We start from the raw sequence: 13,202 nt of genomic DNA on the forward strand, positions 1-13,202 counted from the left end.
ACGTAGCTGTTACAGACAGATTTGGCTGGAAAAGAGGCATTTGGCAGTGGTAGGCGGTACATTGGAAAATGAATTACAGGAATAGATCTAGCGAAAGGAGTAATTTTTTCTCTATCTATTAAAGTCTAGAAAACAACAACAAAAGTATTAGCAGTTTTGGATTGCTGCCACAAAATATAGCAAACTTTTTGCAAAGTAAAGCAATTTCTTGAGGAAACTGAGTCCTCAACGACAAAATCCAAAATTGTTTAAAAGAAAAAAATTGGCCATCCCAAGCCCTGAGAGTGATAGACCTGATCGTACATGTATAATTCAATCCAGTTCTGCAGTAGGTAAAAGTCTTAAGGTGTGAGTGGCTGCAGCTGTGGGTTTAAGAAGAGATCATAGCTTTGATTTCCCATAGAGACTTGAGAGGACTGTGGTGTTGACAAGGAGCTGAAACTATCTACAGCTTGCTCTGTCAATGCTGTTTCAGATCAAGGATGGTTTTAATACAGGTGTTAGAGCTAGTTAAAAGGTACAGAAAATGTATTAAATGTATTAAAACATTCTCTCTCTCTCTCTTTTTTTTTTTTTTTTTTTACTGTAAATATTAATATTTTAAGTATTTTCTTTCAAAATGTTTCAGTTGTGTTAAAGTTGGGTAAAGCCCAGTGAAGCAATGCAGAGCTATTTTTGAAAAAAGCTCATAAACCTGTTTTGTCTTGATGTGCCCAGTAAGTTTGATAACTTAAGGGATTTTGGTTGTGTATGTTGTTTTCTTTCTTTCTTTTTTTTTTTTTTTTTTTTTTTTTTTTTCCTTTTCAAGAACTTAAATCAAATATAGCTTATAGATTTTTTTTTCCTTCTAAGAATCCATGCTGCCTATGTAGTGAGAGATTGCTGACAGCTTAATTATTTGCCTTGCTTTAACTCTCTAATAGAGTCTCGTTGTTTATCTAGAGACTCCTTCATTTGCTTTATTTCATTTCTCAGCTGACAAATTCCATCTCCCAGGATACTCAATGTTTTCAGTCTTAATTGGTTACCAATCAGCTCTTCCATCAGCTGATACCAGCTTGAAGACTTGTTGCCAGTACCTTCTTAGTATGTTCTGTGAATTGTGCAAGAGAGATTTATCTTTCCTCTCAAGTCTTCCTGTGTTTTATAGTATTGCCTAAAATTCCAATTTTCTCAGAGCTTGTTGAGATTGACCCTCATTTGGATTTGAGTTTTAGTTCCCTTCACCTTCTCATAAATTTTGTAAATTTAGGAGGCAAAATTGTTCTTTCATGTTGAGCCCTGTGGAAAATTTTCCTTGAAATCTCACTGTGATTTTTGAGAGAAGACAAGATGTTGCAATACTTAAACACAAGGTTGATGTTCTCAGTGTTACCATGGATGCTCCCCATAGGAAGGATTGGAAAAGCCCCCAGATGTAGGCACTCATGAGCTCCTGGCAAAAGTCAATGGGATGTGTTTGTGATGCCTCTTCATGCTTGCAGAAGTCCCTCCTCTCACAGTCAATAGGATGTATTCAGAGGTGGTCTGGAGTGACTCAGAGCCCAGTGACAGTGAGAACATCAGTCTGTCCCAGGGCACTTTATAACACCCGGGGCCCTCACAGTGCCTGCTCTCTGCATGAACTTCTTCCCCGGGATCTGCAAAGATGCACATGAGATTGAGCAAGGGCCAAATCTTGCCTGGATCCAACTTTGCTCTTTCACCAGTGGAAACACCAAAGTAGTCCTTTAAGGCTGGTGGATAGGAACTGTGCTCAGCCAGCAAGGCAGTCTGTTTTTTTTGGGGGGGCTGTTGGAGCAGCTGAATACTTATTTAGTTGTGAATCTTGAGCTCACCCTGGTGTGGACACCAGCCTCCAAAACCACAGGGAAAGGCCTCACAGGCTGCACCAGTTTTATCCCAAACTGTATTATTTTTTGTTTTGGGTAGTGTGTGTAGAGCTGGCTGAGGGTCTGGCTTGCCTTGGCCTCAGTCAGGAGGGGAGGACTGGATTTTGTGCCCTCCCTTAGCAGGTGTTATGGGCTAGGAACTCACTAGCATTAGACAGTGAGCTCACGTGTGCATGCTGCCTGTGCAATAACAGCCCCTGAGTGTTAACGGCAGTTCCTTTATGCTTAGTGTGCAGCAGAAAATAGTAATAATTTCCCATGCACATTTACAGCAGTGAAACTTCAGAGCAGGATCGGGCCCACGTGCAAAGATGCCAAGTACTTTAATGTTACTTGTATCAACAAAACAAATCTCTTAGAAGAGGAGGTGGGGGAATAAGAAGAGATTTTTGTAGCTGTTGTATTTGCTGTTTCCTCTTCCCTTCCTTTCACTCTAGAAATTCCTTATCCTTTCATGCACAGTTGAGAATTAGCCATTTATTCATAGTGCTGGTGATGCAGTCTTTGATATTTAAAATGGAATGTGTTCCTTTTTGATGCTCTGTGGTTTTGAATGAAGTACATGCTAGCAGATTAATGGTGTAGAACAGTTATATACTGGCCATTTTTTTTTCCTTTCCATATTATTTCATCATTCAAAAAATTTATTTATTTTTTTTTTAGGGACTGTAAATTAACTATTGTTTGTGTGGTAAAATTGTTTTCACAGTGTTGTCATTCTCTTCTAAGTTGAAATCGTTGAATAGCTATGAGCTGTCACATTTTTTGTAAGTTATAACTGCATCAAGCTGTGCTGACAAAATGTCCCTGCATAACTGTTAATATGCATTGTCATTTTAAGCATGAAAACAGTTTAGCTAATGATTTATCTCTTATAATGCAGCACTCGGGGCAGCTGTATGATTTGTCTCTTTAGCAAGTCAAGTAATTTCTTTAACAAAATGTTAAGCACAGATGGGCCATAGGCTGTCAGTTAACCATTATTGTGCATGCATCTGCTTGCCTTCAATGCACTGTTTTATGTATTCAGCCACTTACTTAGGCACTGCTCTCTGAAAAGCGGAACCTACTCTGATTGGCAAATAAAATGTTCATTTGTCTCTTCTTCCTATTGTTTTGTTTTGGTAACACATGTCAGCAGCTCAATTACCCAGTTCATTAACAGCTCCCAATGGACATGATGGCCAACCCATGATAAGGAGGGCGATTGTGGCACATATGGTCAATAATAGCCTGTCTCTTGGTAATTGTAAATAAAAGTCACTGTTGGCCATTTCCTTTTACTGCAGCTACTGTTTTCCTTTTCACTTCGCTGTACAAAGCACATTTCTCAATGTGAATCAGACCAACCAAAATAAAAATACCATCCACTCCTCTCCACAACCTCACTTATATCGCTGCTATGGCTGTTTTTGCCTTTCTTTGCTGACTTTTCAGCTTGCAGCTCACGGGAGATGCAGTCGCTCTTCGCCAATTCTGTTAACCGATTAATTACTCTTATTAATCAGTTTACTTAAACAGCAACATATTTTCTTCCCATTTCTCTCATTCTCTCAGTGAAGACTTTTGTAAAGTGCCTGTGGAGTTTAAAAAAGCCATTTACAATGTTTTTGTAAGCATGCCCTTTGCAAATAGCAGCGGTTTTCAAAGGGGGAATTGAAGTGTGACTTAATCCTTGTTAGATGAGTGAAATTCGTGTCTAGAGCAGAGGGCTACTTTTGGGTTTCGTTTCTTGTTTTTAAATATATCATAGTCAAAATGCCAGTAAAACAGGTTAAAAGAAATTTTACTACTTATTAGAGTTTCACATCTTATCAAGTATTCTGTCACTTTCTAGCAAGACTGAGAATTGTTTCTCACACACTTTCTGATTCTAAATTTTCACTTTTTTAACAGGGAACTTTTAGTAGCATTAGCATATTTATCTTAACCACACTGAAGTCTTTTGTGTCTTCTTGTTTTGTTCATTGTTTTTTAAAATTTGCTTTTCAGTCAAAGCAGAGCAGTTAACTCTAACTGCTAGCAAATTCCGACTGCTAACAAATTCTGGTCTATGACCTATTAGGGTGAAATTTAGGGTGCTGAATCTCCCAGTGAACTGGATAAAATTGCAGCTTGGGATCCTGGAAAACTTGCCAAAAGTGCTTAGGGGGGACCACTGCAACCCTCAGTTTCAGGGTGCTTTTTTAGCCATAGGAACATGCTTGATCTTGGATAATGGGTTTGGCAGCTGAGGGTCCAAAACAGCTCGCAGGTGTCCGGATGGTGACCGCAAGCCTCCAACACCCATCCCCGCTGCCGGCCGTGTTCGCAGCAGGCCTGCAGCCTCCACCCGGGGCAGCGGGCACCCGGGGAGTTGTTGCGTGTCAGGCTTTATTTGTCCGGGTTTGATCAGCGTGGGGCTGGCAGGCTCTGCTCTGCCTGGTGGCCCCTCGCTGTGGCGGGGAGGAGGCAGAGGGAGCTTGGCGTCGCCTTTCTGCGGAAAGCAGAGGGCCGCCGTGCTGGCAGAGAGGCGGTTGCTTGACTCCGGAGCCTTAATTTTATTTTGTATGCAAAAGCAAACCTGCCCCTAAACTGGGAGGGAAGGATGGCGGGGAGGGGGGGAAGGAGGATGCTGGTAGGAAGTAAAGATGCAGTTTTATTCTCTTGTGGACTTTACTCTGAGGAAAGAAAGGTGTGTTTCTGGTCCAGCAGCTGCTGGAGTGCCCGATGCCGAAATCCTTCCCCAGCTCAAGTGAGGGTCTGAGCACTGGGGGCTTCTGCGGGGAGCACCAGGGTGAGCCTTTCAGCCTGACCTCCCGATGGCTTCCCCCTTCTCCATCCCTTTCCCCTCCAGTTCCTCAGCCACACCACTCGTGCCGTGTCCAGGCCCCGATGAGGGCAGGGGTCTCGCGGGGCTGCCTCCAGGTGCCGTTTTGGGGCTGGGGAGTGTGGATTAACCCCTGCTGTGCGTCCCCTTCCCCCGGCCGCCCTGCCCGGCCCCCCGCCCGCCCCCGCCCGCCTCCTTTGTGCCGCCCGCATCCTGCCAGGCAGGTGTCAGAGCCCTGAATGCGGGCTAGGGCCCTGCTGATGGATACCACAGATGGAGCGTGGAAATCGGCAGAATGGGCCTCAGCCACAGGCCATTTCTTAGGACCCAACAAAAGCCTCCAAATAAGTCAACAAAAATCCCAAAGATCACAAAGAGAAAGTGTCATTTGTCATTTGCCGCGGGTCCCTGTGGGGGCGGCGGCCCTGCCGCGTTCCTCCTCGCCTGCACCCGAGCCGACACGACGGAGGTCACCCGCGTCCCCTCCCTCCCTCCCGCATGGCAGCCACGGGTCCCCACGAGCCCTGCCATGAGCCCTGCCACCGGCACGGGACGAGGCGCCGGGAGGGCGGCCTGTGGGGTGAGGGAACGCTGTGTCAACGGAGGAAGGCCAGCAAAGTGGCCAGCAGCCACCCTGCTCTCGTGACTCATTATCCAGTCTTGTTCTAGCAAGACCTGTGGCTAGTCAGAATTCATCTAGTGGCTGCCCTGCTTTAGAAGAAAAGGCTGTGGAAAAAAAATAAAATAATAAAAATTAAACACTTTTAAGGTGCCCAAAAGGCTGCCAGAGAAGCTGTGCCTTCACAGGTCGCAGGAAGGTTGGGTTTGTGGTGTGCGGTGTGCTGCATCCATATGTATGGCTTTTAAATGGTTGTCATGTTTTTGTTATTTAATTATTCAAATGAAATGTCTTGCTGAGAGGAAAAACAATCCAGGGAATGACCTCTTGTGTGTTATTTTGTTGCTCAGTTTTTGCCCCGACACGTCTATTTACAGTGTTTGGAAAACCGATAATTGCAGAATTCCACGTGACCAAACGCCTGTGAAGCTGAGCAGGGACTTCTTCGAGTTGTAGTGCTAACTGGGATGCAGCCTCTCCTCAGGCCACCAGACAGGTCACGAGGGGCCAAGGGACAAATAATTGCTCTTTAATGCTGTAATTCCTTCTTTAATTAAACTTCATGGCTCAGCTACTGGCGGTGCTTTTGGCTGCCGCTCCCATTTTGCTTGGTGTGGTGAGGAGGGAAGCTGCGAGCCCCGTGCACGGTGAGTCTCCTTGTTTCCCATTTATAGCCTGCAGGGCTGGAGTACTGGGATCATTAGCACAAACGTAAAGGCTAGTGATATGTGTGATGTGGGTCTGTGGAGGTGGTGGAGAAGGAAATAACCCAGCTAAAATCTGACCACCTTTTCCTATGCTGAACGGTGTCTTATTAGACCATGGAAGTCGGTGCATCTATTAGAGAGATGCTGCTTAGCAAAAGAGATGTACACCCTGGCTACAGAACAGATGTAAAATAATTACTGCTGTTTTACAGGCTGAGGTGTGTCCAATTTGTGTGCTCAGCCAATACTCTGATAGGCTTCTCACCTATATAAAATTTAAATAACAGTAAGCAAAGATGAGGATAAAAACGTCCCTGGAACTAATCCTTGTTAAAAACACTTAATAGCAAATAAAAATAGTGTAGTCTGTCACACAGACATGTAACTATCATTTGAGATTACATTTGTCTGATTTTTAATATCATGGATCAGACAAGACAAAGGAACTCAGTGTTTTCAATAAAGCTGCTCGTGGTATCCAGGTCTGGTAAAGGGTAATACTGATGAAATCAGAGGGATATGAAAGCCATTTAATTTGATATGCATTTTCTCCCTACTTTAGTTTTTATTACTTTATCTCTAAATGTTAGCATCTGTGTAAGACACATTGTCTGGCTCTTGGATACTTTGCTCAGTGTTTTCTGACTGGTTTATCTTTGTCCGTTTCATATACTGCTTAATGAAATGTAAAGCTAAAATGAAATCAAGTCAGTGTTTTGTTCTCATTGCTGCAGGAATACAGGGTACAGGGAAACATCACAAGATTTTGCTATGTCTTCATAAAACATTTTTAGAAAGATCATTATAGGCCTCCTGACACCCAGTCAGCGAGGGCATTCAGGTCAGAAACGTGGCAATAAATATCCACTCTAAGCTGCGCAGTTTAAGCTGGCTCTTTACAGGCACGTATGTAGGTGCCTGACAAAGTCCCCCCATGCACCCTGCTGTGACCGAGCAGCATCTCACCCTGGACTGGGGGGGGCTGTGCGGGGCCCATGCTGCAGGCTGTGGTGCTTCCCCATCCCCCATAAAAACCCCTGCGGTGTGAGCGCTGCTCCAGGTCAGGGTGCTCAGCGCCACGTCTTTGCATCTTTGCTCCGCCGTCGGGGTTGTGCCTGCCTTCAGGCAATCTGCTCTGCAGAGAACTTTCAGAAGTACAGTGCCCCACTGCTCCAGCTTGCCTCAAGTCTGCTTTTCAAAAAACGAGCAGGAGCAGAACAAAACCTAGAGGAGCCCTTGCTTGACCCAGGCGGTAAGGGTAGAAGAGAGTGATGTAGCTGCGTGTGGGTGCCATAGGTATCTGAGGCTAACGTGGGGAAATGATTGAAAAAAAAAAAAGCCCTGTATTTTTTTTATGTTTAATTGTATTTTTGAACACCAGTATGAAGCTATCATGTAGCTTGGCAGTTGGAGGAAAGCAGGTGCCACTGATTCACTTGGGTTGGGGCTCCAACTGAGACTTGGGATTTGTCACCAACTTCTTGTGTTATCTTTATTTTGGGATACCCTAGGATTGCTTGTTTTGTAAGGCATGAACTTGAACTACTTGGGACAGGATGCTTGTACTGATTCCCCTTTGTCATCAGGGACAATATTCTCCAGAACAGCTAAATCCAGTCTTACCTGGGGCAAAACTTTTGCACAAGCAGGAGTCTGAGAGATGGATGTTCTCACAGTGCATTTATGTTGAGCTCTGTGGGAGTTTCTCCTGATGTCCTGCATATGTTGGGTCCAAAATACTTATGGTGTCTGGACAATGAAGATATCTTTCACATAAGAGCCTCTTGGCTAGAGTAATTGCACTTTTTTTTTTTTTTCTTTTTTACGCAGAAATCCATAAACTCTTCAGCTGAGCTGCTTATAAAAGAACTTTGTCTTTCTCATGCTGTAGGACTAAATAAACAGATTAGGTGTATTTATTAGTTCAAACAGCTTGAGTGAAATTGGAAATGTAAGATAGCTAGTGCTGAAGAAGGTGGGGGGTTTTAGCTGCAGCTTGAGGAAGAGTGATTTCTGTTCTGGCTTTGTGTTCTCAGCTACTTTCAAATAAATCAAGTTAAGAAGATTATTTTAAATCAATGTCTGTATCAATAATTTATTTGGAATTATTGAAGCAGTAGAAGCAATGATTGCATTTCAACAGAACAAGCAGTTTCAGCATCGCTGGGGAGTGTCTGCCCTCTTTAGGTGGTTTCCCTTGAAGTCTTGGGGAAGAAGGGGAATGCTTGTTGCCTGGGACAGCAGCAGATGCAAGTGAAGACTGGCTTTGAAAATCTGTTTTTTTTTTTTTTTTTTTTTTTTTTTTTTTTTTTTTGTTCATTATGGCTTGCTGGGGAAAGAAAATGTGGTTGGGTACTGTAAGAGTCTTTGCTGCCTTCACAGCTGTAGCTATGAGTTTAGCCCAGCCGGGCTGTAGCTGGAGTGCATTCAGTTACCAGGGAGCACAGCCTGAAGCTCTTGTGGGCACTGATATCGCTCCACAACTTCTCCTGTAAGGCTGGAGAGTTGTCCTCCAGCTCACAGCATGGGCTGGGACGGAGGTCCTGGGAACCAGAAGCATATCCCAGGGGATGTTTTTTCATGGCTTTGCTTAAGCACCTGCGTGGGGCACGGTGCAAGGAACCTGTGGTCCAACACTGGGAGGCTGGTCTGCTTGCACATCCCGTGAGCCACCAGCATGCACCTGCATCTGTCTGTAGCCACGGTCTATTCTGGAAAGCCTCCCTAGGCTAGGAGGACAAATCATGAAATGTTAGGGGAAGGAGGCGATGCAGCCTGTTCTGTATTTCAGTTCTGGTTGTCACATGTGATACGCTAGTATCTCCTTGCATTAGCGACTGGAAGAGTTGAGTCAAAACAAATTATTGCTCTGAGCTATTTTTACAGGAATTCTCTGTACACCATGTCTTTTTTTTTTTTTTTTTTTTTTTTTTTTAATTAACACTTTTCTGGACTGTTCAGAGGTTGTTAGGTGGTCCTAAGACAGGCAAGTAAGTTGCGAGAGAAGGAACATTTAAATATCCATTAAACATGGAATTCAGAATATAGGATAAATACTACACAAGTCATAAAGTGAATATAATTGAAGAAACCAATTCTCCTAAATTCGAATATTATGTAGTAGAATATTATATTCAATGCTTCTTCAAAGTGTGATGTTGTAATCACTTCCATAACCATTTCAGCAGTAAGGTTTCACTGCTGGATCTATAGGGAAAGTCACACGCACGTGCATCCACAGTGTCAGACTGTTTAAGTTACAGCACGCACACCGGTGTGACAGATATTTGCATTTGTTTAGCAGTTAAGGGAAAAGAAGGAGGCTGTATCATTTGGATCTAAGCAGAACTACTTATGGTTTTAAGCACTTGGAAACCATTGGAAGAGTTAAAGCAAATCGAATAATTTGTCCATTCATTCAGAGAGATTTCTAGAGGTCCTTGAAGAATCTTGGGTCGGAAAAATGTGATAAACTCATATCTGAACTTCTGATAATTCTTTTTGTTTGAGCACATTTGCACAGTGGAACATTTAACTCTGATTTGTTTCTCACTTTTTGCGGTTTTGAAGTTTGCCACTCAGTTCTGAGTCATGGGAAGAAAAAACAGCTTTTCCACATAAGAAGATTTCATAAAATCTTTTGATTTTTTTTTTCCTCAACTAAAGATAATTTATTATTATTTTTTTTAATTTCTTTTGAGCATCAGCACCCCAGTCTGATGAAGGCTCTGACATCGATTCTGAACCAGACTTACCTTTAAAAAGAAAGCAGCGTCGTAGCAGGACAACCTTCACAGCAGAGCAACTGGAAGAGCTGGAAAGAGCTTTTGAGAGGACACACTACCCTGACATTTATACTCGGGAAGAACTTGCGCAAAGAGCCAAACTCACGGAGGCTCGAGTTCAGGTATGTATTTAAAAGCTGCCTAACAAGGGGAATTTCCTTTCCTATTAGCATGGCAGTCCTTTTATATTTTCACACGATCCTGTTCTAAATTAAAAGGAAAACCTGAAGCCACGTTGTTTACAACCTTAGGGGTTTCTACATCTGTACATGGACAGTGATTTTCCAACTTTGTAAAACAACTGCTTTGAAAAACATTTTTTTGTGTGTGTTTTCCCCAGTAATTGTTCCATACCTACCATAAATACAATACTGAGTCTTTAGAGAAGAAGGTCTATTATCCCAGTTTGTTTATTTTATGCATTTGACAGCACTCTGCATATAATCAGTTCAGCTGTTGTGCCAGTTTATAGTTGTTTAACTGATTTCATCTGTTGTTGTTTGGGTCTTTCAGGAATTAACAGAGGAGAGAAAAACATTTTAAAAAGGACAATGTGTTTATAGAGCCGTGCAAGTGAGCAGAATAACTAGTGCAGTATCTATAGTTTACATTTAGGTTAGCTTTTGAAGTTGATTCAAACCTTGTAATATCTCTTTTATCCCCACTGTCAGTTTAATTCAAAACAAAATAAACCCTCAAATAACTGTTAGGTCTTCACAACTTCATGTAGATCTGGATTGTCTAAAACAAGCTAAAGTGCTGGAGGAGTAAATCATGGAGTTGATTTAGATTAAAAAAAAAAAAAAAAAAAAGCGCATGAACCTGGGTTTTCAGATGTCCAAAATGCTCAAATAGTAGCTAAATAATTCTGGAATAAACTGCAGCCAGGAGTTCAGGTTCACACTAAGACTTGCTCTGTTTCACAACACAGAAGCGTGTCCTGTGAAATGTTTAATGCCACAGGCGGAATCCTCCACTGCTCTGGTGCTCTTTCACTAATTGACATGCGAGAGTCATTTGAAAAAGCGTGCCCAGCTTAAATCAGTCTGAGGTGCACGTGTTTGTAAGCAAAGGTGCGGTTGGGTGACAAGCAAAATGAGTGGTAGCTTGTGATCTAACCAAGCATCCAGGTGGGTTTGGCTGCTTTGGTGAAACTGTTGTTGTGCTTTGACCCTTTGAAGCTCAGCCTGAGGCATTCAGACTCTGGAAACCGAAATAGGCTTCAAAATATCCCTCTGACCTTTTAAGACAAGGATGCCTATTGCAGCCTGCCTGTGTTTACTGACGGTACCATCTCAAAAGATCCTGCCTCTGTCACTTTTACCTGATAAATGTGTTTGCAGAAGACTTCAGACCAAATTTCTTGCAAGTGTTTGTTATGACTGTGCAAGAAAATCAGATGTATGGATGAATTTGTCTGGAGGGCAAACTCAGTGGTGCATGCCTCTCTTCTTAACCTGTTTACTAAGTAAAATGCTTGCAAAACATCTTCGCATATAGACTTGGGCCAGGTAAGACCAAATCAAGCCCTGGGAATCCTTCATGCAGTAACATAATATAGATAACTTCCTACAGACGTACCGTTACCAAACGAACAGGATCTAGGATATGACGTTTTAGGCTATGTTAGCCTCAGTGGAAAGATACGATAAAATGAAAAAGACCCTGTTCATGTTTTTCTAAATCAATGACCCACAGCTAGAAGAAAAGCAGAACTCTCATTAACATAACAGCTGTCTTAATGTGGCTTTAACCCTGTGACTTTTTACATTCCTTATGGCTTCCTTGGTTCCCTTGAGACGCATCTTGTCTCACACCACTGCTATGATCTACAGCCACACGAATTCCCCAGTACCTCTGACATATGGATATTTTACCTCACCCAGCATGGAGGAAAGTTCCCAGTCAATCAATGATTAAAATACCAGAACAAAACCTTTCTGGATTAAAGATGAGCCGGGGCTGAAGTAGCCAGCCTGTGGGTAGCTTCCTAGTGCACTCCATCTGTCTGGTACCCTTGGAGGCTGGCAGAGTGCTTTAGCAGTGGATTAAGGAATACAGGATTTTCCTTATCAGCATTCAACACCTCTCTACAGCCCCTTAAAATAGCCACCTATGATGGGCATGAAATAAAAGACGACCTGTGAAAAGAAATAACCTTAAGAGACTCGAGCCTGAGAGGGCTGGATAGCCATACTGATGTAGCATTCAAGCTTTCTTAGTCACACTTCTGTTTTGGTAACAGTATGACAGAGATCAGAGATATCAAATTTTATATGGTCATATACACAAAGATCTCTTTGACTGCTTCCAGATCAAGCATTATGTACAAGAGCTGGCTCTTTGCAGCCTGAGTCTGGGTAAACCCAGAAAATTCTTTTCTTCTCTTGAGATTTTCTAATGGGGTTGGCTGTAAGGACTGATCTTGCAGATTGCATTGCCTGGGAAGCTATTTAATTAATATTTAACTGATTACAACTGGACCAATGGGGTATTCTCACAGTCCCTCCATGTCTTCCTTTCTCTACCCTGTCAGTCCCGTGCTTCCCCTTTCCTTCGATTCCCCAAGGCGATCTCTGAACACCCACGAAAGGAAGAGTCTTAAACCTCCTAACCATCTATTTTCTCATTTCCCACTGTTGAAGGGTAACCAAATGCATGTTTCTAAGCTGGAGGGGGGTGGGGAAAACCACCTCTGGGCTGAGATCAAATTTAGAACTTTTCAGCCCCTAAGGGGAATTTTTTGAAAGCTACAAGCAACTGAAAACAGACTTTACACTGTGAATGTTATTTGTGTACTTAAATTGTGGGGACAGGAAAGGCTTTTGGGGGAAGAAATGTTGAAACAAACTCCACGTTGCAAGAATCACAAGTACTATAATTATCACAAGTACTTCAGCACTGAGTGTAATAAAGCGTTAAAATGCTCCCTGTGATTTCTCCTGCCGTGCCTTTGTGCTCAAGGACACTGTGAGTCTCTCCCTTGTGTCTGAGCCTGGATGTCATGTGGAGACGGGGCAACCTCCTCCCCTGCCTCTTCCAGAGGCACTCGGCTCTGTTCTGCACATTAGATGCAGCAGGAAGGGAAAAGTTCTTTGGTGTTGTGTATTTATCAGAGGCAATTCCAAAACTTAAGTCCCCATGGTCTAGAATGACCCTTTTTTTTTAAAAAAAAAAAAAAAAAAAAAAAAAAAAAGTGATGCTCTTTAACACGAAGTTAAAACTTCACATATTGTAAGTTAAAATCACAAATGTGCAGTGCTTTACTGGTCCAGTTAAAAAAACTCTTTAAAACCATTAAGTCAGAGTGCAGGCCCTTAGTGTCTCTGGCATACTTTTACTGAATTAATCTGGAGGCTAATTCAGAAGTGAAATTTTCTGTAGATACAG

At 42.7% G+C, this 13,202-nt stretch overlaps 1 protein-coding gene across 10 annotated transcripts in view; it reads left to right on the forward strand.

Moving 5' to 3' along the window:
• The window catches only part of PAX3 (paired box 3), a 77,420-nt gene that overhangs the window by 40,414 nt on the left and 23,804 nt on the right, over positions 1-13,202 (forward strand). For 6 of the 10 annotated variants that reach the window (XM_084530277.1, XM_084530283.1, XM_084530280.1 and 3 more), the window contains one exon: positions 9,735-9,934. In XM_084530277.1, the coding sequence (XP_084386403.1) occupies positions 9,735-9,934 (200 nt within the window). Of the gene's footprint in view, positions 1-9,728; positions 9,935-13,202 lie in introns of all 10 variants that reach the window. The other 4 variants (XM_084530274.1, XM_084530282.1, XM_084530281.1 and 1 more) reach the window with 1 other exon arrangement.

This window comes from Aythya ferina (genome assembly GCF_964211825.1).
Source record: "Aythya ferina genome assembly, chromosome: 9".
Classification (NCBI taxonomy): Eukaryota; Metazoa; Chordata; class Aves; order Anseriformes; family Anatidae; genus Aythya; species Aythya ferina.